This window comes from Archocentrus centrarchus, chromosome 22, assembly GCF_007364275.1.
Source record: "Archocentrus centrarchus isolate MPI-CPG fArcCen1 chromosome 22, fArcCen1, whole genome shotgun sequence".
NCBI lineage: Eukaryota > Metazoa > Chordata > Actinopteri > Cichliformes > Cichlidae > Archocentrus > Archocentrus centrarchus.
Genome location: NC_044367.1, coordinates 4,994,841 through 5,019,714, shown reverse-complemented (window position 1 = coordinate 5,019,714; position 24,874 = coordinate 4,994,841). Strand labels below are relative to the sequence as shown.

The 24,874-nt window shown below is 40.4% G+C and overlaps 1 protein-coding gene across 2 annotated transcripts; it reads left to right on the top strand.

The window, feature by feature from the left end:
- The first annotated feature begins 1,445 nt into the window (after positions 1-1,445).
- On the top strand, positions 1,446-11,364 carry snapc1b (small nuclear RNA activating complex, polypeptide 1b). 2 transcript variants are annotated; one of them, XM_030719086.1, is made up of 10 exons: positions 1,446-1,715; positions 4,686-4,842; positions 4,943-5,065; positions 6,190-6,294; positions 6,681-6,839; positions 7,306-7,356; positions 9,269-9,331; positions 10,076-10,214; positions 10,932-11,003; positions 11,107-11,364. In XM_030719086.1, exons 1-10 carry the CDS (start codon positions 1,585-1,587, stop codon positions 11,142-11,144), a joined length of 1,038 nt encoding a protein of 345 aa, XP_030574946.1. In that variant the 5' UTR covers positions 1,446-1,584; the 3' UTR covers positions 11,145-11,364. The 2 variants fall into 2 exon arrangements, with proteins under 2 accessions (XP_030574946.1, XP_030574945.1); XM_030719085.1 differs by having other exon boundaries at positions 4,925-5,065.
- The last annotated feature ends 13,510 nt before the right edge of the window (positions 11,365-24,874 follow it).

The following is a 24,874-nucleotide window of genomic DNA, read 5'->3' as shown; positions in this document are numbered from 1 at the left end:
CTTCCTTTCTCCACTCTTAACAATCCATTTGAGGTCAAGTGGATTTTTTCAGGTTCCCTCCAAGTATCTGGAATGTGATCCTTCTACATATTCTTTCTAAAATTGGGGGCTGGAATTTTTTTTTCTAGTCTGTAAAGTCAAGTCAAATCATATTTATTTATATAGCACATTTAAAAACAACAAAGTTTGACCAAAGTGCTGCACAGAGATAAAAAGGCAATAATAAATTAATTAATAAATTAAAACAACACATTCAGAAGTCAGCAATCATCTAATAGGATGTTACACTGCAGCCAAATGCTAAGAAAAACAGATGTGTCTTTAATAAGGATTTAAACGAGTCTACCGTCTGGGCTGAGCGAATATGGAAAGGAAGATTATTCCAAAGGCTTGGTGCTGCCGGTGCAAACGCTCGATCACCTCTCTTGACAAAATCCCTATTAAAGGGCTTCTTATCCTGGTCCCTTATCTGCAAACATAATTCTCTCCTCATCGCTATTTCATTTGGAACAACAAAGATACCTCTTGCAAGTAAAAATCTGCATTTATGTACTTTTACTCGTGATTCTGGAAAAATATCCTCCCGGTAAGACAGCTTTTTAACAAAGATGGTTATTTGTTTAATTATCAGGGATTTTTTTTACAACACTATGCAAAGGTCTTTGGTGTTATCTCATCCAAAATTATCATGCTGTTTCATCAAAGACAAAGACTGGATCACCATCGACCTCTTGTTCTCACTCCTATACACTGTCATGTAGGTAAAATCTGCATCCTTTAAACTACTCCACAGGAGTTATCCTGCCGAAGGTTTCCTTAAAAGACTCAAACCGAATACTGATACTAACTACTCTATTTGTAATCTTACTATAGAGTCTGTTCATTTATTTTGGGGTTGCCCCCACTGCTGGCGCTTCTGGCAGCATGTTTCCTTTAATGTAAGAGACACTATACAAAGTGGGTTCCGTTTATTTTAGAAATGTGTTTTATTTCGACTCATTCAACACAATAATGCAAACTCAAACTCTCGTAAATTTTTGATTTATTTGATTCTTTTTTTGGCCCAAGTTCCATATTCACAAAGGTTATAAAGAGAAAACCGCATTTCCTCACTTTTATTAATTTACAGTAATTTATTGACACTGTCAGACTCTCTTCTAATCATAAAGCAATTAGACCTTACCTGATCTGTTATCAACTAAATATTCATGAAAGATTCTGATGTTGAAATGTCCTGTTTTCCTTTGTGTGTGTGTGTGTGGGGGGGTCTTGTCTTTGTGCTCCCCTGGCATACTAACATTTTTTTTTTTCCTTTATATGTTAAAGTTTAGTACAGTATTTATTGTTTTGGAAATTTTAAGCTACTACGGTTATTCTGTATTTTGTTATTTTTTCGATAAAGTGCCATTAATTTTTTTTTAATACCAGCCGTCGATGGTTGATGACGTAATAAATCCCCGACAGACGTCGTTGATTCCTATGTTTATTTTCCGGTACCTCTAAATAAGAGACGTTGATGATCCATAATGTAAACTCTGCGGCGTTGTGTTTTAACGTTGACTCGTGTGTGGCGGCAACAGGGCGATGGATTTCTGCAGGAAACAGGTGAAAGCGGACTGCGAGGAGCTGCTGAGACGCTTCCAGCAGACACAATCCGTCCGCTTCGAGATTTTCGCCAGAATATGGAGAAAGATGGCGTTCTCACAAATTTTCCAGTAGGTTTCTGCTCACTACATCCCTGTGTTTTCAACCACTGTGTTATTCACTTTGTGATAAATGTCGTGCTACGAATTAAAGTAACGACAGTTTGCCCAGTTTTCTTACTCAGTTTTCTTTTAATCGCTGTGTGTGACGTCCTAATCTGTGTAACTTCATGTTCATTTTTATTTTTATTGGTAGGTTTACTTTACAGTCTTTATTGTACATTACACGGTCAACATTTCACAGAACAGTGTCTCACTTATAGACACACCCAGTTTCCAGAAAATCAAAATGCATAATAATAAATAAGGTGAAAGAAGCAGCATAAACACATAATCTGTCTGGTGAAAACATGCAGAAACACACAGGAAATAACCGACTAAATCAAATTATTGCCAAAGGTATTCACTCACTCATCATCATGCATATGAACTTGAGTGACATCACATTCTTAATCCATAGGATTTCATATTATGCCAGCCCACTCTTCTGGGAAGGCTTTCCACAAGGTTTAGGAGTGTTTATGGGAATTTTGGACCATTCTTCCAGAAGCATTTGTGAGGTCAGACACTGATGTTGGATGAGAAGGCCTGGCTCGCAGTCTCCGCTCTAATTCATCCCAGAAGTGTTCTATCAGGGTGAGGTCTGGACTCTGCGCAGGCCAGTCAAGTTCTTCCATACCAGCCTTGCTCGTCCATGTCTTTATGGACCTGCTTTGTGCACTAGTGCGCAGTCATGTTGGAACAGGAAGGGGCCATTCCCAAACTGTTCCCACAAAGTTGGGAACATGAAATTGTCCAAAATGTCTTGGTATGCTGAAGCATTAAGAGTTCCCTTCACTGGAACTAAGGGGCTGAACTCCTGAAAGACAACCCCACACCATAATCCCCCCTCCACCAAACTTTACACTTGGCGCAATGCGGTCAGACAAGTACCGTTCTCCTGGCAACCACCAAACCCAGACTCCTCCATCAGATTGCCAGAAGGAGAAGCGTGATTCATCACTCCAGAGAACACGTCTCTCCACTGTTCTAGAGTCCAGTGGCGGCGTGCTTTACACCCCTGCATCCAACACTTTGCACTGTGCTTGGTGATGTAAGGTTTGGAGGCAGCTACTCGGTCATGGAAACCCATTAACGAAGCTCTCTATACAATGTTCTTGAGCTAATTTGGAGGCCACATGAAGTTTGGAAGTCTGTAGCGATTGACTCTGCAGAAAGTTGGTGATCATAAATCATCAGACTCTCGACCACACTGTTTCCAAGTATCATGTGTCAGTACACAGATACTTCACATCATTTGCTAAAAAATACATAACAAAGCATCTGTAACAGTGGCATAAACTGATGTGGAGCAATGGCTACTTGGCTCCCTTATCGCTAGTGCCTTTTACTCAGTACTTTGGCCAGCTTTATGTGTAAACTGTTCTTCCTTTACATTATGTTCATAGCTTGAATCAATTTTAAAATGTTTTTAACTGTTTTTATTTCATTTACAATAAGTATCCTTAGGGATTGTGGTGGAGTGAGAACTGGTGGGTGGATGATGTGATTCCATCTTAGCATTTTTGTCTTTTGTTCTACAGTGCTGTGCAAAAGTCTTGAGGCAACTCAAGACCTCTCTTTTCTTTATATTTTGCTTCCAATGAGTCAGACCTTCTTGTAATATTTGTCTCTTTAGGCACAGTGTTATTAGCAGTCATCACAAAAACATATACTTTAGCAAAATCTGTGAAAAATGCCAAAGATAACACAGTTCCACAGTCATAAAGTAGTATTTTTGCACCAAACAGGTGATTCCCAAAGAGCTTTTAGCCAAAAGCTTGTCACTCAGCATAGTGTGCATTGTGTCTTTAAAAAATACTGAGGAAATTGGTGAAGTTGAGGACAAAAGAAGAAGTGGTAGGCCTAAAAAAACTATCTATTATCTGCAGGTGAACTATCTGAAAATCATGTCCTTAGGCCTGACACAGGACCTGAGAGATGCATCGGTCCCATCAGTTGATTCATCTACTGTTCTAATCGGAAATGGTCTCAGGGAAGGGTGGTTTTAAGCAGCCATTCTTAAGGAAGAGAAACAGGGAGGCAGGGCTGAGGTATGCCAGATTACATAAGAACCGGACCAGCAACAGGTGGCAGCAGGTCTTATCTTAGTGTCTGCAGCCATCTGTAAAACACGGTGGAGGCTCTGTCATAGTTTGGGGATGCATTTCAGCCAGTGGTGTTGGGGGTCTCGTGAAAACTCATGGAATTATAAAGACAGAAATGTTTCATCAGATTTTGACCCACTATACAGTACCATCTGGAAAGCATCTGATTGGCACCAACTGAATTTTTCAGCATGACAGTGATTCCAAACACAGTGCATATGCAGTAAAAACATATATGATCGTGGATTGGCCTTCCCAGAGCTCAGACTTGAACATAACTGAAGCAGTGTGGGATCATCTTACAGAGAACAGAGCACAAGGCAGCCAGTATGCATAAGAAGAGCTTTTAATGTCCTTCAAGATGCCTGGAGAACTGTTTCTGAAGACTGCTTAAAGAAATGACCAGAAAGCTTCAGAGAGTTCAGGCTGTGTTGAAGAAGGAAAAAAAAAAAGAGAGAGGTAGCTCAAGACTTTTGCACAAAACAATAAGTTTTTGCTGGTTTATAAATGTATAAAAAATCAGACAGTTTATGATCAAATCTGTTGTTTATTGTATCTAACACATATTTTTGGATGTTTTTATTTGCATCAGTGTTTATCAGAGTACATATTTGAGAAATATAATTATGAGGTAGCATGTCTAAAATGATGCTCAGGATGGTGCTTTTGAATTCAGGTGTTTGCAAAGTCAGTGTTTCAAAATAAAACGACACTCATAAAAAGGAAGCGCAGAAAAAAGCAGCAGAAGATTCTGTTTGAGCATGAGGGAACTAAAAACATAAACTTCCCTCAACTGGTGAAATCTTCTCTCAGAGTTTTGTTTTTCCTCACGCAGTGGCACTGTGAGTCACGAGAAGCGAAAGTTCAGTCGCCTGATACTGGATATGGCCTCTGTCTTCTTCCTGCCGCCGTTCAGCTTCCAGATCCGAGTAGGAGGACTTTACCTCCTGTACAGCTTGTATCAGTGCCAGTCTGCTTCACCCTCAGAGCAGGTCAGGACCGGCAGCACATGTACCTTGTGTTTAAATTGGTGGTCACACATGAATAAAGCTCTTGCTGTGTCTCTGACTGCAGATCCGTCTGGCACTGAAGGACTGGGCGGATGTGAAGATGTTTGAGAAGGACGCTACAGAGGCTCAGCACTTTGATGTGGTCTACATCCTCAAACAGCTGATGTTCTGCAAAGCTTTCCATTTCACTGCCATGCCCTCTTTGGTTAGTTTACTGCCTGAATATTCTAAATATATTTTAAAGTGGGCCCATTTTATGCAGATGAGAAACAGCTAGTCAGAAGAAAGTTTCCTTAAAGGGAGGGGGAATGGAGCAAATTATATTAAGGTCCCAAAGTTTGCCAAGAAAACATTCCCTATATGATTACACCACCAGTGACAGCAGCCTGAATTGTTGACTGAGGCAGGTTGAGTTTGTGGATTTGTGCTGTTGTTTCCAACCTTCCATCAAAAGCCTCACCAGAAATGGAAATTCTGTAGACCAGGCTGTGGCTTAAGAGATCCAGTTTTGGTGAGCTTGCGCCCACAGCAGCCTCAGAATTCTGCTCTCAGCTGACAGGAGTGGTAGTCCATCCAAGGCTAGAAACATTACATCTATTAGAGTGGGCACATTCCTCCAAATATTCAAATATTATTCAACTGCCAGGATGCTGACGCCACCATTTTTATTTTATTCTAAATTGGCTGTAGGTTTAGATGTGAGCACGAATACTAGTCTGTATCTATGTGTTGGCCCTATGATGTCAACATCAACAGCAATGAGAAATTCCCTCAGTGATATGGATGCATTCCACCAGTCAGGATGTTTTGGATTACATCACTTTTCAGTCACAATTAATGTCTCTGTCTGGCCATTAAGTCCTGAAGCCAGGTAAAGTTGCACTGTGGAAGTGTGAGTGTTGCACAAGTAAGATTGGACATGTTGTCTTCTGGGTACTGATAGAGTGTTTTGGTGAATCTTTGAGATCTTTAGTTTCAGAAAATGAAAATAAATATTCAGAGAAGCTTTCCTGACACTAACAGTGCTGTGGCTACAGTCACTGAGATTAGAATCTGATCTTCTTCCTTTGTACTGCACTGCTGGCAGATACTCATAATAAAGAGGTTAGGGACTATACCAGGGAACAAAATTATATGAACAAAATAAAAGCCTGTAGTCTTTAGTTTTTGGGCTGGAGTGAGGTGTTCCGAAGGTGCTAAAGCAGCATAACTGCAACAGTATTATTACAGTACTGTCTATCCACATTATTGTATACATTGAACCTATTAAGTTAAGGATTAAATGGTCTCCTTGCATACCTCTTTATTCTCCTTCCCCTCTTCCTCCAGCTTGCCTACAATAGGAAGAAAAACGTCGAGAGGTCTCCAATGGATGAGAAGTTCATGGAGCGAGTGTCTCGTCCACAGGAGCTCATTAACATAGAGCTGCTGGATGTAAGTCGACCCTTCGTTCACTCTAATACCTAAATCCCACCAGGTATAGCTACACAGCATGCAAGCAGCATCACATTTCAAGCTGCATTTCAGTACAGTGCATTTCAGAAGCATCCCAGATGTGCCTGTCCACACTTGTATTGCTAAAAATGCTCATAACGAAGTTACGCTCTCAAAGAAGCATAGGAGGGCAGGAAATCAAACACAGGAACATCCTGTCAGATTTCAAACTAAAAATACCCCAAGTAGACCAAACGTTCCACTTCTAAATGCTCATTTAATGGCATTTGAAAGAGACACAACATCAAAGACAGGTACCCAGGGTATTCCTGAGGTAATACTTGAAAGGTTCACGTTTTCAAAGTATTATTTCTGTTTTCTTGCAGGAAATGTCCAACATTCATCAGCACTACGACAAGCTGAAGGCATCCACCCTCTCTCTGACATCAGCACAGTCGGATCCCTCCATCAACCTGATCCGTAAAAACCTCGTCCCTCAGCTGCGCAAAACTGTTATCGACTTCTACAAGTGGCAGAAAAAGAAGGTGAGGCATCTCTAAATGCACCTGTTTCTATTTTTCCAGACAAAACATCTCCTGTTGTTAGAGTTTATCTTACCGTGTTGTATCTTTGTGTATTGTATTCTCTCATATGTCATAGTCATACTATATTGTACTTTACAGTATCATATTATATTATATCTGTACCTTTATTTTATAGCATCATCTTCTCTAGTAACAGCTCCTCGAATGTGAATATTTGCAGTGTTATTACCCAGTTTTTCTATCACATTCATTATATTTTGAGGTTTGCACTGGTGATCAGCCTTTCTGCATGCTTTCTGCGTATTAGTTGCCTAAAACCAGAAAAAAAAAAGAAACAATTTGGATGATACACTACACCCAGTGACCACAGTATGACAATATTTTGGGACCCATGAGTCATATTTTTTTGGTGATACTTTTTTTTCCCACCTCTGATGTGATGCTGTGTTCTCTTTTGTCCCTACAGGACAGTCCGCATAAAGAAGACAACAGTGAGGGAGCGTCATCCCAGCAGGAGGTGATAGTCATTTCAGTGTTTTACCTGAAGCATCACTGGTGCCCCTCATGTCTCTTGCAGGTTGGCGTAAGGGGCACCTCATGTCACTCAAATGCCTCTTTTCTACTAGTACCTCAGCTCGACTCTACTCTTCTGTACTCTGCTCGGTTTCGGCCATTTTCCGTTACAGCAAGGCGGCCCAAAAGTCCCATGATGTCATTTGTGTGCGGCATAAACAGAAATGGTCGCTCCGTCAAGCTCCCTCTGGATTCTGTCGTCAGCCATCAACCACAAAATCATCTGTTGGCTAGTGTGTAGCTACTTTCCTCGTTGTTGGGTTTCAGAAATGGCAGGTTTGATTTGACATTAGTGGCCTTTGACACTATATCACACACTATCCTTCTCTACAGATTATCTTTCATTGGCCTCACCCACACCCCTCTTGACTGGTTCCATTCTTATCCCACAGGCTGAACTCAGTTCATCCAGCTTAAGTCTTTTAAATCCCCCCTCTTCTGTAACCTCAGGTGTGCCTCAAGGTTCTGTCCCGGGGCCCCTTCTTTTCATCACTTACCTCCTTCCCATTGGCATTATTTTCCATAAATTCACCATCCATTTCCATTGTTTTGCTAATGATACCCAGCTCTATTTATCCACCAAGCCTAACTCTTCCCTCCCACCCTCCTCCTTCACCTCCTGCTTATCTGAAATCAAATCCTGGTTCACCTCAAACTTTCTTAAATTAAACAGCAACAAAACTGAGTTCCTCCTCGTCGGAACAAAATCCACCTTATCCAAAGTTGGCAGTGTCTTCCTCACCATCAACAGCTCCTCAGATTTCCCCTCCCCTCAGGTTACGAGTCTGGGTGTCATCCTTGATAGCACTCTATCCTTTCACTTCCATATGAATAATATTATCCGGTCTGCATATTTCCACCTACAAAACATAAATCGCCTCCGCCCCTCCCTCTACCCGCATACCACCTCCATGCTTGTTTGTAGTCTTGTTACCTCCTGTATTTACTATTGTTATTCCCTTCTAATTGGCCTCCCTCACAAATCCCTTCAGAAGCCTCAAATAGTTCAAAAGTCAGCTGCTCACATTATCACCAAAACTCCCTCATTTCACCACATCACCCCAGTCCTACAGCAGCTCCACTGTCTTCCAGTAAAGTTCAGGACTTAGTTCAAAATCCTCCTGTTTGCATTCAAGGCCACAACCTCGCCCCTCCTTATCTAGTCAAACTTCTTCACATCACCTCCTCCTCCCACACCCTCCGGTCTTCCTCCTCTTTCCCCTTTACTGTTCCTCCTGCCTGCCTCAGTATTATCGGGAACAGAGCTTTCTCCCGCTCTGCTCCCCAGCTGTGGAACTCTCTCCCACCAGACATTCGCAATATTTACTCTCATCATATCTTCAAATCACAGCTCAAAACATACCTGTTCAAGGTTGCGTACTCGCTTTAGTTCCTTTTGGTCATTTTAGTTTCATGTTTGTGCTTTATGTGATTTGTCTTGTTTAAGGTGTCCTTGGGTGTCATGAAAGACGCTTATAAATAAAATCTATTATTATTATTATTATTATTATTATTATTATTATTATTATTATTATTATTATTATTGTGAAGGAGTGGTCTCATGACTCACCTAGTAGCTTCATTCCCTGGCCAATCAGTGGCATGCAGTCTGTTGACGTTACGTTTTCGGCTCGACTCAGCTTGCTGGAACCCGGGCTGACTAGCTGGTACCACCACCTAAATCCTAAAAGTTGAGTTGAGCCGAGGCAAGTAGGTACTAGTGCAAAAGAGGCATAAATGAATTACATGGAAGTTAGGAAACTCTTGGAGTTTTTCCAAAGTTGTTGTAGTAACTTTGCCCAGAGAGCACTTCTGGTGACCAGCTGTCTTTTTTTTTTTTTTTTTTGTGCCCTCAGAGTTCCAGAAGAGCAGAGCTCCTTGCTTCCATCAAATCGAAGGCATATGAACAAGCAGCAGAGGTTTGTGTCATTTTATAGAGCCTGTATTGATTTTTTTTATATTTGTTGTGACATTTTTTTCCTTCTAAAAACCCTATCTATTTTGCTTGGCTTTATCTAACACAAATTATTAATTATTTTTATTTAGTTCTGAATTTATTTTTATAGGGTTTTTTTTTTTTTTTTAAATACGGCTTTCAAAAGACAGGGCGTTATTATGTGAACTATTATGTATTGAAGTGCCGGCTCAAGAACTGTTTGACCTACACTTACCAAACTTCATGGTAGATATCTTTTGACCAAAGCAAGGTTGGGATTGTATGTGGGGTCCCTGGGGTCAAGCTCATATGGTTAAATCTTGACAATGAACAGGGTTAATACAGTGTGATGGGCATATTTAACCCCGCTAGGCGGTGCTCTTGTTCCTTACATCTTCTCGTTTGGTCTTTTATTGCTCTCATGCTTCCATTTTTCTTCCCCACATTTTTTAATTGTGGCAGTGAAATCTTTTAAAGTAGCTTTAAGTCCAACAGTTAATTCTCTGTTTTATTATCTTTTATTTTTTATATTACCTTTGTAAATTACCTTGCCTTCCTGCTAATTGACCTTTTGTAAACATATTAAACACGTATAAAATTATGTTGACATTATATTTTTTTTAATTAAATCATCAGGATGCAAACACTTAAAAAACATGTTTACAAATTTGTGTGTGTGTGTGTGTGTGTGTGTGTGTGTGTGTGTGTGTGTGTGTGTCTGTCTCAGGCCTCTAAGTCAAGGCGTCATCGTCAAGTGGAAGTGGATTTCACCAGTAGTGAGGCCGGACCCGCCCCAATGTTAGGTCGCCCCAGAACAACCAAACTATCACTCAAGGCCAGAACCATGGAGAACGTCCATATTTCAGGTAGAGTTGTCCTGTAACCCTTAAACATGATCCCATTAAACCTGATCTCAAACAGTTTACACTTGTTTCAACTTTGTGTGCAATCCCACTCACTGAGCTTGACAGTGACTAACAGGAGGGACTAGGTGTGTGCCTCACTTGAAAATAAAAGCCCTCAGTATGATAGAGGAAGTTATTCTGTTGACCACAACTGTGTGTGATGTTTTAAATAAAGTTTTAGGAATTGAAAAGGATTTTTTGAAGTCTCACTTTGTCTTAATGAAAGCCTCTAATTAGTGTTAACAAGATGCATTAACACTGTTAACCCTTCAAAATAAAAGCCCCTAGTTAGTTGTAGGAGATTATCAGCATGCTGTAAGATGTCCAGTTTTCAAAATGAAAACCTACTATTGCTCACTTCAGGTTTTTTAGGCAATCTGTTTACCTTCATGCTGTCTAGTGGTAGCAATGATCCCAGTGCAGAAATTGCATAGTGTGTATGAAATAATTTTAGATCAGCATAAACGTTGTTTAGATATTGGTGGTTATTTTGAAAGAAAATATTTTTTTTTGTTTACAGAGCAAATTTTTTCAGCACTGTCAGCTCTAAAAAATATCTATAGTAAAGCAGCGTCCACACTGAAATCTATTAACAAAATGTACCAAATTTCCCCCAAAAATTTACCTGAAATTTACCACATGTAAAGACTTTATGAATGACTTATTTGTGTTTCTCAGATGGCTTGCGGACAGAAGCCACAGCGACCACTAAGATCAGTCGGCTCGCACAGCTGGAATCTGCTCGCGATGGTAAGCGATGGTTAGGCTCTTTTCTTCTTCACTTGTTTGCACCCTTGACCTCTGCTGTGTTTTCATTACCTGGCTTGTGTTCTTTGTGTGCTTTCTCTCTCAGAAACACCCAAGCAATGCAAAAGGTTCAAGTGGTTCTGAAGAAACTGCACAAGACTGGATCTGCTGTTCAGAGTGTTCACTGAAGTGTGATATATGTTTTGTTATTGTAATAAAGGATGTCAGCGTCCTTCATGTTTTAAAAGTTTTTAAATTAGTTTTAGTTTTTACTTTTTCAGAAAACATGAAACATGTTAAATCAAAGTTACAAAATTACCGTAAGTTAACAAACATTTTCCATAATAAAGCTTATCTCAATGTAGCTTTCTCTCTGAAGGGAGAAGTGCCTTCTACAGCTTTTTCATTCGTGTGTTTAAATATTTGATAAAAGTTTTTATATAAAAACTTGTTTTGTTTTTTTTAGTTGGTCTGTCTCTTTCTTGTGTAACATTTCAGACTTGAAAAATGTTGAAATCTGGTTTTCACTTGCCTGTCTTGCCATTTCAAATTTGTTTCTTGTACTCATAATTCATTGTCTTCCTTACCTTGGCTTTAAATTGACCAGTATTGAGTCTACACGTAATGGACAATTTAGCAAAGAACCAATTTGCTACACTTTGCTACTAGCAGCCTTTCACAGAAACTTGTAATTTATTCCCATTTTGTGTAGTTGAATCTACAAAAAAATGACAAAAGTAACAGTTTGACAGGCATAAAAGGTGGTTCCTAAAGAGCTATAGAAGATAAATGGCCTTAGTTGACAGAAAAACACACAGTGGAATCCTGTCATTCATGGATTGCCCTCCCAGAGCCTGGACCTCAACATTAAGCAGTGTGGGATCATCTTGACAGAGAATGGAACAAAAGTAAGCCAACATCCAAAAAACTTTAAAGGTCCTTCAAAAAGCCTGGAGAACTATTCCTGAAGACTACCTAAAGAAATTTCAAGAAAGTTACCTAAGGTAGTTCAGGCTGAGCTGAAGAATAAAGACGGTCATACCAAATATTGACTTTAAAGCTTATTACAATTGTACAAACTCTGTTGCCTATACTGCATATTTGAATGTGTCTATTTGAACAAGACTTCACACAGAACTGTATGTCTGAAAGAATATTGTTCAGTAATTATAACTAATTTGAATCTATATGGCAAAATGACTTTACAATTTTAGAACAGAACAAAACAAAAGATTTTTAATTTGTAGATCAAATTACAAAGAATTGGGGGGAAAGAAGTCGACTATTTTAAGCTATGAAATGTCCTACGGTCCGTGAATGCCTCATCGCTCACCGCTGTGTGGCTGCAGATCTGCGGGTCTGGAGGATGAGGAGCGGCGGGGATGCTTGCTGTCCCCTCTCCTCCGATGATACATCTGATTCAGCTTGTAGTGTGAAGGGAAACAGCCGCAGCCATGGCCTCGGACAGTAAGTATAACCACCTCCTCACCGTGTGACCGTATCTAATGTGTTTTCCCCTGCCGGGGATGGATGATGATTTCAGGCTCCTCTGCTGGTTTATTTTGACTGTCCGGGAGCGCCAGAACACGTAGGCCAATTTATCCATTACTTTCATTTGATACAGATGTTTTTCGTGTGTAGCGACGTCGTTGCTATTTAAGAGCCCTTTCCAGTCATCATTTAAGCAAATGAATGAATTATGTCAATATTTATGCCGGGGTTTACAGTAAATTTGTGCTACTCTGGAGAGTTGCCTCATCATGGCCACTTCATGGACGCCTGTTCTGCTCGCACAGCTAGGTATAATAGCTAATTGCACATGAAAAGCATATAAAATCGGAGACCCTGTAAAATATATCTAGAAGGACATCAATAAAATGTAGCTGGATGTGCTGGATGTTATACGGGGTTTCCCAAAAGCCACCTTGCAGAGCCACCCTTTATTGTGCCAGCCAGGTGGCGCAGGTGGATAGAGATGGTTTGACAGGTAGGGAGAGAAATGGGTCAGAAACTGACAGGGAGACCCCGTTTTTGTTTCATAAATGAAAGCCATACATACGTATCTATCTATCTATCTGTCTATCAGAATATTACAGCTACAAAATTACACCATGGCCAAAGATATTCATTCATTCATTCATTCATTCATATTCTTCCCTCCTTTAGTGGTAGCCAGGGATTGCCATCTATTACTGTGGAGAGTGCCACATTCAAATCTACTTCCTCATGCTCAGGGCACATTTGCAATGTGTATTGTTATCTCTGGTATTGTAGTATACTTGTCGGGAGTAATGACTGCTAAAAATAGTCCTTTTGTCACCTTTCCACCTGCAGCAAGACAGGCAGGATTTAGTGAACATTTCCTTTGTCAGAAGGAACCCCAGTGAGGTTTAACACATGCAAATAAAAAGGCAGGGAAATGAAAGAACACAGGCAGGTTGTCATGTTAGGTTTGTTTAGTGTCATTTTCAGCCTGGTGGTCCAGGTCATTGTATTAAAATTCATCCCTGCCACGACCCAGATGAGAGGCTGACCAAGTTGTGAGTTGTCCTGTATGAGCTGCCAAATGTTCAGTTTAATTTTGTTCTGTTACTTTGAGGAGGAAAAAAATGCTATTGGCAATGAGAAACTCATCTGTAAGGCAAGAATGACTGTAAACCATAAAAATTCAGCAGTGGCCTGGAACAGCAGCTGATCCGATAAGGTGAACATTAGAGACTGTTTGCTGTGGCTTATACTGCATGTTTACAGTGCATCTTAACCCATCGGTATGTGACAAGCGATGCTACGAGGAGATTCAGCACAGCATCAAAGCAATCCTCAGCATGCTCCGCAAAACAGTAGGAAGCAGTCAGTCATGTACGAGATCGTGTTTCTGCTTATTGTGGCCTAGTTACAGACTGCTTCAATGCCTTATTCATGGCTCTCTCCTCCCCACTGTGGAGGAGGCCTCTGAGTACTATCTAATGATGCTGCTGCTGTGTGTGTGTGTGTGTGTGTGTGTGTGTGTGCGCGCGCATGTGTGTGTGATTAGCAGTATCAGGAAATTTAAACAGCTGTCAAACCCATGTTTGTTCCTGTTTATTTGAGAACAAGGACCTAATGGTGGAGCTATACTACCCTCCTCTTTTCAGCCTGACAAGAAATCAGGCTCACTCAGCTAGTTACTTTCACTTTGCTTTACAGGCTGACTGAAGTCAGTAAACATTTCTCGCAAGAATAGGTATCAGTACAAACTGTCAGAATTGAAGCTACAGCAGGTGAAGTCTGTCATCCACAGTAAAAGCTGGCCACAAGGGGGCACAAGAACTCTTTGACTGTCCTGTACACACAGAGCAACCATCTCCCCAGTGTCCACCTTTGGTTTAACTTTGTTTGGGAGGCTTTTCCACCCTCTGAGGGAAATATCTGACTTATTAGGAGCTCAGTGCGCCTCTACGTTCACCAGTCTGTCTTTAGCTGTCTCCATTGCTGAGGTGGTAATGGGCTTGTTTGCCTGCTGCTGCTACAGTCGATGCCCACATTAACAATGAATAATGGATTAATCCTGAACTATTTTTAATTACTGACATGAGTCCTGCTGCACCTGAAGGCTGGCAGCATCTGTTCAGTCTGACTCTGATCTCCTGGCCTGGTTAACCTGTGCTCCGTTTAGCATCAGACAGATTAATGAGACATCCACCAGACAGCATCTCTGGAGTTTATGCCCCATGTAGAAAAAAGGGAAAATCCTTGTTTTGTATGTAATACTTATGTCTCATACCATATCTGACTTCTTTAAACACTATTAAAATAATAATAATAATCTGGTATTTTTTTAACTGCATGCCCCTCTCTTGCATTATCAGTTAATCCATTTTTAATGCGTTAAGTCATCAACAGCATGATTAGCATTTATTGGAATTATGTTGCTTAATTTAATGACATTATTTTGCTTTTACTGTTTACTTAAACAGGGTAACAACAAACCGTGGGAAGATGTTCCCAGGGCAGCAACTAATGGGAGTCCTAATGACTCTAAATGCTCAATATTCAACACAACTCTTGTTTGTGCTGTCCCAGGAGGCCAAAAGTTGTTATTGCAAGTGAAACTTTATCCATACTAAACACTGTTGTTTAACCTACAAGCTAGGTTAGTGAGGGTGAACGACCGAGCTTCTCGTCCTCACTCACCTTTCTGATTTTAAATTTAAAAACAAATATTACAGCTGAGCAGTTCTGGGCTCCCCACAGTGTGTTCACTTTCTTTGCCTTCCTCCTTGTTGTTGTGTCTTGGTGGTGTTCAGGAAGACACGTCCGCCTCGCCCACTGGGAGGCAGGAAGGCTGTGCTGATTGATGGCTCGCACTGGGCACAAAGCAGCTCTGACTGAGGGATCAGATTGCGTTTAAAGGACGGGGAGGACGAAGGGGAGAGCGAGGAGGTCAAGTTAGTGCTCTTCACCAGTCTGTTTGTAGAGAAGATTAAAATAAGAGAGTAGAAGGACGTGAGGAAGAGGAGAGGAGAGAAAGCATGGCCAGAGAAGGAGGAATCACTGAGACTCCACCAGCAGCAAAAGACAGTAGGTTAAAAGATGGGAATCTTTTATTTTCCTTTATACTTGGTGGTACTGATGGGTGCAAGTTACCAAGACACCAAAGCTTGTTTTGCCACTAAACTGCATGCTCAAATTACACCCCCTCTATTTTTTTTATTTTATTTTTTTACTGAATTAAAAACTAGAAATAGGCTCATAAATCGAGGCGTCCCAGTAAGCAAGACTTTCAAGCTGAAAGGGAAAAATCAGTTGCAAGTTGTGTTAAATTAGGCCTGTCATTTATTTAGTATAACTCAAAATAAGCCAAACAAAATACAGTATTTTAATGTGACTGATGCAAAACACAAAAAGATAACACAGTCAAAACAGACCAAATTAATCCAGGTTGCTTTTCATTTTTTTGAGGTGGATATCTTTTGGGTTTTTTTGTTTGTTTGTTTTTTTTATTGCGGTGGGGGAGCTTCTATGACTTTTTTTCCCCTTACACTAACGTGGCTCTTCATCCCTTACTTGCATTTCTTTCTCACATCTTAGCTTCTCCCAGCACGCGAGAAATTCTGCAAAATGAGAAATTCTTGGTTCTGTCAGCCACCAGCGAGGCCACTTACCTGTGACGTGTGGATGTATGTCTGTGTAGGATGCACCTTTTCCCTCATTCAGATCCTCTCAGTTCCTCAAGGTGCATTTAACAGATTTGAATATGTTCAGTGATGAAACACCTGAAAACTCCCAAGCAGGTGACATAAATCCCTGAATGAGCAAGGAGGAGGCAATGATTAGGTGCTGAACCACTGCTGTCATTCTGAGCCCTGGGCTGTCATAGTGTCTCTTTTTATTTATTTCCTGTTTCTTTCTTGGACTTAACAGTGTTGCTTTTTTTAGTGGTTTCTTAGCAGCTTTCTTTTGTAGTTGTATGTTTTTTGTCCCATTTCTCTCCCCTCAGCCCCAACCAGTCACGGCAGATGACTGAAACCCCCCTGAGCCTGGTTATAACAGAGGTTTCTTCCTGTTAAAAGGGAGTTTTTCCTTTCCACTGTCGCCGAGTGCTTGCTCATAGGGGGTTGTTTTGACTGTTGGGTTTTCTCTGTGGTTATTGTACGGTCTTTACCCACAATATAAAGCACCTTGATGTGACTGTTTGTTGTGATTTGGCACTATCTAAATAAAACTGAATTGAACTGAATTGAATAGTTTGTAGTTTGAGGTTGTCCGTTAGGGTAGTTAGAGTAATCCACCTTTTATTTTACATGATACAATGAAATCCCAAAATGTACGTTTGTCTTCTGCTGTTTTTCAAATAAGAAAAGAGGAGTTGTCTGTAGTTGTGGCAGAGCAGATTTAAGCTCTCATTGCTGCCTTGTAGATGCCAGTGTGGCAGCAGAAGAAGTTAAGACAGAAAAGTCATGTTACTCTAATGATGTGAGCGGGGCTCAGTCTGTCAGAGTTTGATAGCTAATGGATAAGTTTGTTGTGTAAATTAAAGTGTTGGCCCACAGTTGAACAGATGATTCGAGCACTGCTGTTTTTTGTTTTTTTTTGATGTTGTAAAGTTCATGTATTGTTGGAAAGCACATTGCTATTTAGTGAATTTATCAGTGTTATGATTTGTATTCATTAATTTGGAGCATATTGTGTAGTAATACATGCATTTACCCTAAAATCTTAAACATTAAAATAATCAGCTTTTTTTTTTTTTTTTGCTTGCTTGAATTTTACACTCATAATATTTAAGCAGTGCTATAAAAACCATGAAGTGTTTGGGATTGAAAGATATTCATTTTAACTTTGTGGCAAAAGTTCTGCAGTAATAAGGGGGGGGCTGTAGTCACTCAGTTGAGATTCACAATAATCCATCCATCCATTCACTTCCACTTATCATGTTCAGGGTCATGGGGGGTCTGGAGCCTATCCCAGCTGACATAGGGTGAGAGGCAGGATACACCCTGTACAGGTTGCCAGTCTGTCACAGGGCTGAGTAGCCAATTAACCCAACCCCAATAAGTGCATGTCTTTGGACTGTGGGAGGAAACCCACGCAGACACGGGGAGAATATGCAAACTCCACACAGAGAGAGACAGAGAGGGGCCTGGGCCAAGGTGGAATCGAACCCAGGCCTTCTAAATGTGAGGTAGCAGTGCTAAACACCACACCACGGTGCTGCCGATTTGCAATAATGCAAATTACTTAATGTCAGTCGGGCCTTTTGTGAAATCTGAAGGATGAATCCAGTGTTCCTCACGAGCTCTGGCTTGAGTTCTCTGGTGTTGTAATGCAGCCTTTTACCAGCAGATGGGAGCTCAGCACCAGGATTGTAAATCCAGGTTTCCTGGCAATGCATGAACCATTAATAATTTTGTTGCTATGACCTTTTAAGGCTTAGAATACTTCCTAGGGAGTCATATTTGAAAGAAAATTAAGCAGGTGCATCACAGAATTACCTAATTATTTCCCATTTTGGCAAAAACCCCCCCCCCAAAAAACCCCATATTTTTTAAACCTTAACTTTAACCAGTTTCATACGTCCTGTAAAATAAGACAAGCTAGTGAAGCACACTTTTTTGAAAACCAAGGCCAGCTCCTTTTAGAAGCTTTGTTGGAACATTAATGCAAACATTAGACCTTCCCTGTAATCCTTAATTCACACAACACACACACACACAAAAAGAAGAATATTGACATGAACATTTGTGAAACATTGAAAATATTTCCCTTTTTAAAAAAAAAAAAAATTTCATTCAGGCAAGACCTTAGCAATAAAGCTAGGAGGTGCTATTGCTTGAAATCATCATTCATGTTTGCTTTGGGTGAATATTTCCAACAGGTCTGTGCCTACAAAGTATTAATTTATTCTTCTTCTTGCACTTAAAAATGCTCAGATTTGGTTGATGGCTTCTGGTGAGTGTGTTTGTGCCGTTTCTTCTTTGAACCACGTTCGGGACCCCAGTGTTGCATGAATAGAGCATTAGCACCTGGCTCTGAGTGTGAACCCAGAGCCGTGGCAGTTTGACTGCCTTTCCTGGAGCTCCACTCCAAGTGAAACCACTTTTGACTTGTTTTTTTTACCCTCCAGTCATCAAATCTTCATCTCAACCCAGAGACGTTCTTGCCAATCTAGCCAATCAGGACAGACAGACGGCGCCATGGTAACATGAGACTTTCTTACATGTGGGTGGGAAAAAAAACACATTCATTATACCATAATAGAGGCAATGGACTGTTTCCAAGGAAACTATGATTTTCAGGTGTGTGTGTGTGAATGCTCTTTACCTTGTGGTCAGTGTGTTTGACACTGAAAACAATGACATGCTGGTGTTTCTGGGTTTGTTAGGCCCCTCATGCCCAGCACTGGTGGCTGATTGCTTCGTTGCAGTACTGTCACATCACGGTGATGGGATTACTTTTTTTGAGGAACATGTTGTGTCCAAGATAATTAAAAATTTGATGATTAAATTTCAGTTAAAACTTTGCTTTCATTTATAAAAATTCACATGCGTGTGTGTGGTGTAGCCAGAAAGATGGCTGCTGGACGTCGGGAGTTTGGATTGCACAGCTCTAATGCCCGTTGAGCACGCTCTGTGGGCCTGATGTTGCAGATTTAGTGCCACTGAGCAACTTTTATTCAAAAAAATTAATAATCCAGCATCCAGTTCTGCTTAATAAATGGACTGGACCGAATATTACATTTAAAAACTGTTTTCTGGTGTTTATAGAATATGAAAGGGCAAGCAGAAAAAAAAATGATGATAAATGTAGCACTCCTGGGATACAGAAAGGAATAAACAGGTTTTCTTAATTAGCTTATGCACAGTGTTGCTCAATTCCAGACAGAGAAATAATCATCCTGTATTCCTCAGGCATTTGCCTTCATTACACAGAGAAGAGAGCATTCAGCTGTGTATTAAAGCATTAATCTGTAGACAGAGGGTAAGGAGACACACAAAGAGGCCTCAAGTCTTGAAACTAATTACCTACATTAATGAGTGACCTTAGAGTGAACTGAGAGAGACAGCATGTGCCCCTCATCCTTTATTTATAGCTTAAAAAAAAAGAAGAAAGAAAAAACTACAAAGCAGCATGTTTTTCCTCTTCAAGACTCATCATATCCCCATTAATGAGCTGTAACAATGTGGCATTCGCTGCTGCTGTGTGACGACTTCTTTTTTTTTTTTTTTTTTTACTTTCTATTCGAATGCTCACATCAAAGTGCTCTCTTCTCTCCTCTGGAGCTACTCACTTCAAAGGCGAGGCTGGAAAAGTCAGCAGCTGCATATTAATCAGGGGATAAAGATTTAGTATTCACTCGTGCACAAACAGCCTTTCACAACCGAGTCTGCCACAGATCAGTGATTGGGAATTTTTTGATTTCTCCATCTCATTAGTCTGATCTGATATCACTCTAAGCTCTGCTAGTAACAAAAAAAAAAGGTTTTGCCTTTTATACGTTTGCATGCTTAAATGACTGGGTTTTTTTGGGGTTTTTTTTTATCTCTGATTCCCTCCAGATTCCTGATCCAATAAAGCAAATCATCTTTCACAGAGATTATTTTAGAGTATTTTCTCATGCAAGCATTTTTATGTACTTAGGATAGGCTCAAGCCCCCCCGTGACCCTGAATTAAATAAATGGATGGATGAAGTATTTTTATGGTCGGCATTCTGTCTTGTTCAAGTGTGTGTGTGTGTGTGTGTGTGTCTGTGTGTGTGTGTGTGTGTGTGGTTGTGTGCAGCAGGTGTGAGGGCAGACTTTAACCAAGGGTCTCTTCCTGTCCATCTGCATGTAGACAGTGGGAGGCTCAGATTTCCAACACTGAGCTCGGTGTCTTGACTGTCAGAGCAGCTGAGTGGGGAATCTCCACTTTACAGCCGCACCCGAACACACCATCCAAACATTTACTGTCATACTGTGTTCACTTCAGCAGAGAATTAATTCAGTAGGAGTTTGTTGCTGTTGGAAAAACTTTATATATATATATATATATATATATATATATATATATATATATATATATATATATATATATTACAATATATTACGATAATATGTATAGTATATTATAAATATATGTGGAGGAGCCCTCTGTCAGCCAGCCTCTCCTGTTTATTGCAATGTAACGGTGATAATGTGGTGAGGTGCGCCCTCTCGGTCACTGCTGTCACAAGCCTGTAAGTGGAGAACGAGTAGGTGGTGGTGATGTTTTCCAAAGTGATATTTGGACGGAGTTCTAACCAGAGCAGGAGTGTTCCCAAGCTGCATCTGCCATGCACGCTCACACACACCTCTCTCTGTGGGAGTGAACAGAAGCTGAGCACGTACAAAGCAGGTGGCCTGTCTGCAGAGTGTGTGGAAGGACTGGTGACAGCAGCAGTGATTTCTTTTCTGGAAAAATAATGCAGTTTTGTTGCTAATTGTTAATTTCGATGTCTTCGACAGAGGCGAAAAAGTAGAGTTAATATGAGCCAGTTTATTTATCCTTTAGTCTATCAACCTTGCCAGACAGAATCCAACTAGCAATGATTTATACTTCTAAACAGAAATCAAGAGTTGATACGTAATTTACTTTATTGTTTTTCAACTGTGAATTTTCTTAGGAACCTTTAGGCCCTCCACAGATGTTGTCTCCACAGTGTCATCTCTGCAGCTCACAGTTCAGGCGGAACCAAATAAAAAGAAAGTTTGGCTTTATCTGGTATTGTTTACATGAGCCCATGTCCAGCTTGGATTTACTGATTGGTACAACCTCATGCTGAGAAATCGCAGCCTGCTGGTAATATTTGCTCCTCTGTGAAAAGGCTTTGCATAATTATGATCAGCGTCTCCTATTACTGACTGCAGTTCTTGGTTTACACCAGCCCCTGCTATTGCCAACATGTTGTCTGCTGTCCCAGACCTCACATAAGCCCTAACAATATATCAAAGGTCTGATCTTTATGTACAAAGGAACTGATCTGCATGACATTTTTGTCATGTAGTGCGCTGTGGCAGGCAGGTTTTAGGACCTTAGTGCAGGACTTTAACTTAAACTCAACTGGAAACAAAGGACTGACAGAGATGGACGGGGGCCAGCAGAACAAACTAGGGAACTCACTTAACCAGACTAAACACAGAGACGAGACTCAGGACCAGGACACAGAGGGGCAAATAGACAGAGGGACGCGGGGATACTGGGAGAACAAAGGGCAACAGGTATTAAATACAAATAACCGTAAACAAGAACAGAACTCCGATATCTAATTATGAAGGCCTGGAGATATGAATAACAACCAACTATCGCTATGCAAAAAGTACAGAACACAAACTGAAAAACTCAATAAGCCATGAACCAAACGGAGACAATGAATAACAGAAGCGAAAGACCAAGAACAGAAGACGCTGGGTCACATCCCAGGATCATGGCTCCGTTCCAGTGCTGCATGTTTACTTATTAGAACAGTTAAAAATGTCCGTGGAGTTTTGAAAAAGAGTTTCTTATTTCTGGAATAAAACAAGGGAGCTCTGGTTCCACATCTTCTCTCTTTAACGAGAAGAGAGAAAAGGCTCATGAGTCACAATAAAGATATTAGAATTTGTTAGGAACTAGATCCAAAATAGGAAGAAAGGAAAGAAGGATTCAAGTCTTTTAAAGCAGTAAAAAAACACCCTTCTGAACAGGAACCATCTGCTGTTGCTGCTCATTATTTTGCCGTCACATAAGAATGATGTGGGTGGAAGTCTGTGGTGTAGATGAAGGTACATCAGGTACATCTGTAAAGCGTGGGAGTTTAGCTTCTCATGAATGAAAGTCAAAGGCTGGCAAAAACAAAAGCTCGAGAGTAGAAAAAAAAAAAAAAATGATCGCATCCTGAAACATCTACACTGCTGAGTGCTTTCTTTGGCGTCAGCTCCCAGTAGAATGAGTACTCATGTTCTTTTGCTCACACTGATTTTTGCTCGCTCAAATGTTACCGTGGAAACAGGAAAAGGCACCTTGTCCCTCGTCTCTTTGCATTTCTTTTCATGGTGCTGAAGGAGACTGAGACTCATTGAGAGCAGAGCAGAGTAGCATACCCTCATCTCTCTCTTCGTGTCTCTCTTCATGGCTGCCTCAGTTTGCCTCTTTCTGGTCACTTGTTTCCTAATTTTTTACCAACTTTCATCATTACCTTTTTACTCACTAGGTTCAGTTGTTTCTCTGTCTCTGTCTCTCTCTCTCTTCTCATAGATTTCTTTTCTTTTTCAGGTTCAGGTTTATTGCCTTTTACCACACACAAGGAATTTAGACTTGTTGGTTGTTGGTTACTGTTGACTGTCCAGTATTTATTCAGTGTAGAGTAGTGTGCAAGCTTCTTGAGCCACGGCTCACTCCTTTATATTTTTCGAGGAAGGTGCACTGATTTATTGAGACGTGCAAACATACATGGGAATATAAGGCAAAAACAGAGTTTGTACAATTCTAATGTGTTTGAAAGTGAATATTTGGTGTGACCACCTTTATTCTTCAACACAGCCTGAACTCTCTGAGGCGGCTTTCTTGTCATTTCTTCAGGAATAATTCTGCAGGCTTCTTGAAGGACATTCAAAGCTCCTCTTTGGATGTTTGCTGCCTTTTGTTCTGTTCTCTGTCAAGGTGATCCCACACTGTTTCAGTAATGCTGAAGTCCGGGCTCTGTGGAGGCCATGCTATGACTGATAGTGTTCCATTGTGGGTTTTTCTATCCAGGTGTGCTTTTACTGCACTGGCAGTGTGTTTAGGATTATTGTAAATTAGACGTATTCCCGATGATGTTATATGGTGGAAATCTGACGGTACTTTCTGCGTTTAGAATTTCATCAATTTTGACAATATCTCCAAAACCACTGGCTGAAATGCAGCCCCAAACCATGACAGAGCCTCCACCATGTTTTACAGAAGGCTGTAGACAATTTCAAATTTGGATTCATCACTCCATCAGACCTGTTGCCGCTGATTTTCAGCCCAGTTCTTGTGTAGTTTGGCATACCTGAGCCTTTTCTCCCTTATTGGGAATCATCTTGTTGGAACTAGGGTTTAATCCGGGATTCCCGGCAAATGTGATCAGAACCATTTCCTGTTTCCCGGGAAACGTTAAGACGGGAAACCGGGAAAAAAGTTATATAGCCTATAAAATATGCCTGCCCTGAACAATAAAGAAATATCTGTTTAACTTCGAGTGTTTCTTTTCCTCGTTTGCAGACGCTTACTAACAATCATGAATTAGGATACGGGCCTAATGTGTGAAGAAAGTATCATGAAATAGATTGCTTTAACATATTTCGCTTTTAAAATGGAGTTGGGTAAAATGTATATTTTTTAGGCTATAAGGATTGGCCAGTTTTTCAATAGACGATTCACAGCGAACCTACTTTAACCCTCAGACACGGTGTTATAAATTTGCTGTTGCCAGAATAGCAATGACCAAGTCGTAGTGCATTACTCAAGGCCCTGTGTTATGTCATATTATAGTGTAGTACGGTAGTTAACTTTTCAATGACTATTACAGCGTTCCACTGGTGGAACGGTGTGCACCACAGCACAAGTGGCTGAGCCTTTATCAACGCTGTGTGGAGATGAACCGTATTGTTTTGCACCAGCAGTTGTAAAATATCTTGGTATAATTCCATGTACAATGCAGGAATATTCGAATTATATTTGTTAAGGGAGTGTTGAGGAATGATACAACACCGCATAGCTCGAGCACTCGAATGCCAAGATGTAGGTTTTATTGCATTAATCAAGCCAACGTTACCCCCTACTGGGCATAACAGGACATAGCTGGAAAGCTACACAATATCAAAATGGGTTAAGCCCGACACAGGCTACAGAAGGCCTAATTAAAATAAATTTAAAAAAAAACTTTTTCCCAGGATTCCCGGGAAATGGCTCGTCTTTTCCCGGGATTTGATTCATGTCATTTTCAGGAAAAAATATTAAACCCTAGTTGGCACAAAAACCATGTTTTATTTCTGTCAAACTGTGTTATCTTTTAACATTTTTTATAGATTTGACTAAAGTAATGGAAACAAATGATGTGTTTTTGCATCAGGCTGCTGGTAACAGAGTGTCCAAAGATGCAACTTAATTTTGTTAAGTTGCATTTTAACAAAATTCCTGTTAAGATGGTCCATCCCTTGAGTTAGGTGCATTTTTTTTATGCGTGAATGATTCGTAGGTCAGTGTTAAGTGGCTTATAAAGCAAAAAACCTGAAATGGTCAGGTACAAGGATTGGACTGAAAATAAGTGAAAAAATGGCAATAGCCAAAGAAAACTATGAAATACCTTCTTTCAGCTTTAAAAAGTTACCAGAAAGCCTGACTCCCTGAAAGCAAAATCTCAAGAAATGAG

Bases quoted from the DNA above. Each gene is read 5' to 3' on its own strand.
- snapc1b (XM_030719085.1), top strand. From the start codon at position 1,585: ATGGATTTCTGCAGGAAACAGGTGAAAGCGGACTGCGAGGAGCTGCTG. The intron at 5,066-6,189 runs GTTAGTTTACTG...CTCTTCCTCCAG, and splicing joins TCACTGCCATGCCCTCTTTG to CTTGCCTACAATAGGAAGAA. The intron at 6,840-7,305 runs GTGAGGCATCTC...TTGTCCCTACAG, and splicing joins ACAAGTGGCAGAAAAAGAAG to GACAGTCCGCATAAAGAAGA.